Consider the following 6,829-nt stretch of genomic DNA (forward strand, 5'->3'; position numbering starts at 1 on the left):
TTCTCAAATATGTGGCTGTCTTAGTCAGGGTTTCTATTCCTGCACAAACATCATGACCCAGAAGAAGTTGGGGAGGAAAGGGTTTATTCAGCTTGCACTTCCATACTGCTGTTCATCACCAAGGAAGTCAGGACTGGAACTCAAAGCAGGTCAGAAAGCAGGAGCTGATGCAGAGGCCTTGGAGTGATGTTCTTTATTGGCTTGCTTCCCCTGGCTTGCTCAGCCTACTCTCTTATAGAACCCAAGACTACCAGCCCAGGGATGGTCCCACCCAAGGGGCCTTTACCCCTTGATCACTAATTGAGAAAATGCCACACAGCTGGATCTTGTGGAGGCATTTCCCCAACTGAAGCTCATTTCTCTGTGATAACTCCAGCCTGTGTCAAGTTGACACATAAAACCAGCCAGTACATGTGGCTAAAACTTTATAATGAAAACCACAGTATGTCTTTAGTCTCAATCAAGATGAAAAATGGTCCTGGTGTGGAAAAAGCAACAAAAACAAAAGTCTCTTCAATTGCTTTGGGAAATTAAATGCGGACACATTTCTGTTTGGCTTTCAAAAACCAGTGTTTACAGCACGAGGTCAGTGACAGATAAAAACTCACATCTATCTGCGCTTTGGGTTCTGTACCTGGGTGGTGAAGACCCGCAAGAAGGGAGGGAGGGAAAAAGGAAACGTTCCCTAAAACCCAAAGGATCTGCCTGGATGTGAGATAGCCCGACCTTTTGGCACTCGCAAAGACTGCCGCAGAGAAAATGCAACCTGTCCCGAAATGCTCAGGTGGACAAGAAGAAAACATCCTTTCTGCACCCTGACCCCTGGCACGCTCGCTGCACCTGAAGACTCCGGGTTTTCCGCCAGAGGAAAACACGGTGCGGGAGAAGGGACCGGGAACCCGGAGGCCAACGGTCACCCCCACCCCACCCCCGAGGGGACGGAAATTAGGCAAAGCTCACCATGATTATCTTTCTGTCCGATATTGTGCGTGCGGATGAGTGAGGACAGTCTCCTCACGTCCCCCTTAAAGACGCACTCGTGGACCGGGTAGAGCGAGGGGCAGCCGCCTCCGTCAGCGACCAAAGCGGGGTTGCTGCCGCCCAGGCAGGCCGGGGCCGGGCAGGTGGCAGTCACTGCGTTGTGCTGCGGCGGGGCCGGAACGCCGGGGCCCGGCGCGGCGGGCGCCTTCAGCTGCAGCCGGTGGTGGTGGCTGAAGATCTTATGGCAGGCCTTGCCGCCCTTGCCGCTGCCGCCCGGTCCGCTTCTGCCCCCGGTGAAGGCGCCGCCGAGCGCGGCCGTCGCCTCCTCCTCGCAGGGCTCCAGCACGTCCCCGTCCTCTTTGCTGGGCTTGTGGTCCCTCCGCAGGGAGCGGATCTTCTCCCCGGTCATAGCCGCCGCGGCGCGCGGGACAGGCTCCGGGAGGCTCACCGCGGGCCGAGCCGGCGCGGCGGCGGCGCCGGGCGATTAGAGCGGCGGCCGCGAGCCTAGCACGCAGCATGAACTCCCGGGGCGACCGCGGGTCCGCGACACGCGCATCTCCCGGAGGCGGCGGCCCTCGTCTCGGACGAGGAAAGCCGCAGCTCAAGAGACCACGACCGCACGACGCCCGGCGCCGCCGCCGCCGCCTCCTCACTTGGAAAGACCCGGCGCAGCCATCTTTCCCCGGCTCCTCTCGCGAGAGCTCCGGAGGAAACGCCGCTGCGGAGTGTTAGAGGGCCGCTTCTGCGCTTGGGTCTGGGTCCGGGCAGCGCCCGCGCTCCCCTCACACAGGGTTCCACCCTGGGCCGGGCCCTGCGGCTGAATTCAGACCCAGACTCAGAGCTCTGACCTGGTGCTCTGGGCCTTCGCAAAGGAGGAGGTCAACGGCAGTTACGAACTCTAGCTTAAAGGCTGAAACCCTGTTTGTCAACCTCCCTCAGAGCGACGTCGGAAGACACCGTCGGATGTCGGACGTGACGTCACTCAGCTGCGCTGGACCTTCAGTAAAGACTGCTGGGTTCACTAACCTGTGCAAGGACTTGCCTAGGCTGGCAAGGCTGTAGGCGAGGAGAGATGGCCAGTTATCCTGGAGGAATCTAGGGCCTGACTTTGGAATTCAAAGGATGTTTATTACACCGTGAATGGTGGATTTTTCAAACAGCTGTTAGTTGAGTGTTTTTGGGACAAACGTCAGAGTTAAAGTATGTGGAGGATGCTTACTTGAGGAAATGGAGTAACTGTTTTTAAATAAGTGGGCAGTAACCCGGGTGAGAGATGATGAAAGCATGCGCCGGGATACAGTGAGTCCGGAAAAGGCTTAAGACTCCTTAAAAATGAGTTCAAATTTAGCATATTGGAGTTGAAGGTCCTTGGTGTTTTTCCACAGGGTGTTAGTTATACAGTTTGGAAATTTGGACATAAATTCTTAGGAAGTAGGAAACGGAGCCTAGAACAGATTCAGGAATTGCACAGTAACCCAGAAAAATAAAATGGTGTGGAACAAAAGTGCCATAAGACTTATAGGATGAATAGTCGAGGTAGTGAGTGGGAATCAAAGCACTGTGTGTGTGTGATGAAATTGTGAACATTTAGAAAACTAAACTGAACATGGTGGCTCACATCAGTAAGTTCCAGCACTCCAGAAACTGAGGCAGAGCAAAAGGATCGATCACATGGATTCAAGGCTAGCCTGAGCTACAGAGTGAATGCTGTCCCAAAATTAGTAGATGGACCAGTGAGATGATGTGCTACCGAGCATTCAATCCCTGGGACCCACATGGTAAAAGAAGAGAATCCATTCCAACAAATTGTCCTCTGGTGCATACCCGCACACACAAAAAAATTAGTCCTAAAAAAAAAAAAAAAAATCAGTAAATAGTAGGTAGGCAGCCAAAGTCATGCACCTAATTACTGGCTGCCACCTCTTAGTGGATGTAAAAACTCCTAAGTGTTCTTTCAGTGAAATCAAACACCATGAACATTTTTTTAGACAACCTATTGTGGTGGTATATGCTTACAATCCCAGCACTCAGGAAGTAGATACAGGAAGGTTGCCTCAAGTGACTGTTCTCAAAAAACAAACATCTCATCCCTTTAAACTTTGAGGTTTAAGGCTTATAGTATGTAATGGGTAGTGACATCAAAATATGAGTACTATTGAAGATATTTAGTACAAGAAAAATGTAAATTCTGAGATTCTGTAACATCCCAATAAAACATAAGAGGGGAAATTATTAGTTTGAGTTGACACAGGAATCAAATTTCAGAAAGTCTTTGTGGAGGGCTTGGAGAGGAGAATTGGCAGTTGAGAGAAGTGGCTGCTTTTTCGGAGAACCTGGGATTCAGCTTCCGGCACCCACATGACAGTTTACAACTATCTGTATGTAACTCCAGCAGTTTCTGATGATCTAACACCCTCACACAGATATGCATTCGGGCAAAAAAAAAATCATATAAAATAAAAATAAACAAAATCATTTTTAAAAGTCTTTGTGGAGGAAGTAGTATCTGAAAGAGGTTTTAAAGAACTTATGAAAGCCCAGTCTCCCCAGTCCCTTGTATTGTTTTATTGGTTTTTGTTTTGTTTTGTTTTTAACTTTATGATAGTGCTATATCTGCATCACACCTAATAAAGATGAGTATATACACAAGTTTGGTTTTTATAAAATTCTGAAGCAATTTTGATACACTCTATAATTCATATTATGCTCCCAGAAAATCTATTCCAAATATTAGTGACAAGAGTTTTCTGTGGAACTGGGCATGGTGGCACACGCCTTTAATCCCAGCACTTGGGAGGCAGAAGCAGGCGGATTTCTGAATCCAGGAAAGCCAAGGTTACACAGAAAAACCCTGTCTCGGAAAAAAAAAAAATCATTTTCTGTGGTATTGAAGAAGTCTATGGCAGGAAAAGACATTAGGATCCTTGTTGGAAATCACCTCTCCTAGCAGCAACCCAGCCTCCTGAATTATGTTTCCTGTCTTTCCTTCTTCCTCATTCTCCATTACAATTTCCATATGCCTCCTTTATCTTCTTGACCTTTGAGTTCTGAGAGGAAGGAGCCATACTTAGCATTGCAGTGTCAGGGTCAAGATGCATTGCTCCCATGCTGGCACCTGCAGCACCCACAGGTGTGCTTCGAAAAGACCTCTCTTCTCCTAAAACCGGACCAGCCAGTTAAAGCAGAATTTGAATTTACTAAGAGGAGGCAAACATGTTTAAGGACAAAAAGAGAAGCACTTAGGAAAAGTGCCCAAATGGCCTTCTCAAGAGTGTCACATTCGGGGACTGGGGAGATGGCTTAGCGGTTAAGAGTACTGACTGCTCTTCCAAAGGTACTGAGTTCAAATCCCAGCAACCACATGATGGCTCACAATCATCCATAACGAAATCTGACTCTCTCTTCTCGAGTGTCTGAAGACAGCTACAGTGTACTTACATATAATGAATAAATAAATCTTAAAAAAAAAAAGAGTGTCACATTCAAGTGTCTTAACAGTCAGCTAGTTGTGGTCATTCCTAAATTTACACCATTCAAAGGGTTTCCACGAACTAACTCACTCCTCCTCCCCTCTCTCTTACCATGCAGTAGTTCCTGGGATACTTTGGATAAGGGAGAAGAGCTGTCCCCTCCTCTGTCCCATCCACCCTCCTATCTCAAACCCTGAGTTTGGTTTGTTGCTATTTAACCTTACTTGAAATACCTCTACATAGCATATTCTCTCTGGGAAACCGTATTAGAAAATTCAATCAGTTGTACTGGAATTGATTCTTGACTCTGGAAGGCTCCAGAGTGAAGCATGTAATAACCTACATAGCACACTTAGACCAGTTCCCACGAGTAGCCCTTCAAGTCCCGAATTGGTGTCCTTCCTGGTGAACTCCTCAGCCAGTCCCAACCCTGGATGGACTCTTCAGATCAATCTCCATCAAGGACATGAGTAGAAGGAAGCAGTAGCACACTCAGCTCACACTGGGTGGGGAAGTGGGTGACCTAATTCGTGTTGGCCAATTGGACTGATCTCTGAGTAGAAGTTGAGGCCAAGTTCTCAAGATAGTAGAACTATTTCACAAAGGGGATTGGCTCTGAGAGATGCAGAGACAACTCCAAGAATCAGCAGCAGGCTTTAACACCCAGACATGGAGGAGGAAAGGAAGGGAGAGACTCCTGGGATAAGAAGGGAAGGAAGGAGGGACACAGTTCGCTTAGTGTTTTGCTTTCAGTTGTATCTGGATGTGAACTGAACTACTAACTTCTCAAATATTTTTACTATTCAGTCAAATATTGAGGATAGAAGATCCAATCCATAACTCAAGCACCGAACTTACCACACACAAAATCATGTTGTTGTTGTTGTTGCTTTCAGAGTAGTACTTCTTAATTTCTTGTGTGGTTAAGAATCTAAATTATGGGGCTGGAGAGATGGCTCAGTGGTTAAGAGCACCGACTGCTCTTCCGAAGGTCCTGAGTTCAAATCCCAGCAACCACATGGTGGCCTACAACCATCCGTAATGAGATCTGGCGCCTTCTTCTGGTGCATCTGAAGACAGCTACAGTGTACTTAGATATAATAATAAATAAATCTTAAAAAAAATCTAAATTATGGGCCAGTGACATGCCTCAGCAGATAAAGGCACTTGCCACTAAGGCTGGTGAACGGAGTTCAAAACCACACACACAAAGGTTTTGCTTATTTTTTTTTCCACACAGCACCAATAAAGGTCAAAAGATAGCGGGTTCTCTTCCATTAGGTGTGTTCCAGGATCAAACTGAGGTTGCCAAGCTTAGAAGTATGCATCTCTACTTCCTGAACCACCTCACTATCAGCTATTTTTAAACTAAGGTTTTTTTTTTTTTTTTTTTTTTGCTAAATGCTTTATATGTTCACAGACACACAGACTAGACCAGATAAATCTTATTCTAAAAACAAGTATTTCGGACTGTTATGAGAAATGTATGTATCTGAATAATGTTAATCCCACAGATGAAAGGAGAAAGACCACTGATCCAAATTACCATGGCCAAGTTTATTAAAGCAAGCAATTAATTAAAGCAAGCTTTTTAAAATTTGTGTTCCTGAGATGTCTTCCCCTAAAGGTGAGGTTCAGAGATCATCATTGAACATCTGTAAGATAAGGATTTTTTATAGTTCAGGGGGTTTCCAAATGGGGGATTTGGTAGGCAAGTAGGTGGGTTTACAGGAGCAGAACATAAGCATAATAAGTTGGTCATTAAAAAAAAAAAACAACCTTGAAACAAAAACCTGTTTGCAAGGTGGTCTCAACAAGGCAGTCATAACAAGGCAGTAGTAATAAATGGTCATAATAATCTTTTGGTTTTCGTTTGTTTGTTTGTTTGTTTGTTTGTTGAAATAGGGTTTCTCTGTGTAGCTCTGACTGTCTTGAACTGGGATGTCCTCAAAATCACAAGAGATTCACCTGCCTCTGCCTCATGAGTGCTGGAATTAAAGGAATTTGGAAGGAATACATGGGTGCATTCCTTCGAACAGGACTACAGAACCATTTGTAGTTGAGATTATAGGTGAGGCATAGTCCAGTCCTTGAGAAACAGGTTATTCATAAACAGTAATGAATCTCGTTTGTCTTTACTATAACATGTCTTTCTTAAGCCAGGCAGGCTGCTTTATCAATTAACCTGTTGATGCAAAACATAATTCTTACCTAGAGTTGCTCTGAGCCTTAGTTGGAACATCAATTTGGATTGCTCTGAATGGCAGGTTCCAACATGGATAAACTTTCAGAGATGCAAAACAAAAGAAAGTCATAAATCCATGCATTTACTTCAATATATATTGATGGAGACATCCAGTAGGCAGTTATAGCAAAGT

The 6,829-nt window shown here is 45.8% G+C and overlaps 1 protein-coding gene across 1 annotated transcript in view; it reads right to left on the reverse strand.

Moving 5' to 3' along the window:
* Positions 1-1,940, reverse strand: part of Ankrd13c (ankyrin repeat domain 13C) — a 56,715-nt gene extending 54,775 nt beyond the window's left edge. The window contains exon 1 of the mRNA XM_021158979.3: positions 961-1,940. Within this exon, the coding sequence (XP_021014638.1) occupies positions 961-1,390 (430 nt within the window). The 5' untranslated portion in view covers positions 1,391-1,940. The remainder of the gene's footprint in view (positions 1-960) is intronic.
* Positions 1,941-6,829: the final 4,889 nt, after the last annotated feature.

Source organism: Mus caroli, unplaced genomic scaffold (assembly GCF_978045245.1).
Source record: "Mus caroli unplaced genomic scaffold, Mus_caroli_1 scaffold_3, whole genome shotgun sequence".
Classification (NCBI taxonomy): Eukaryota; Metazoa; Chordata; class Mammalia; order Rodentia; family Muridae; genus Mus; species Mus caroli.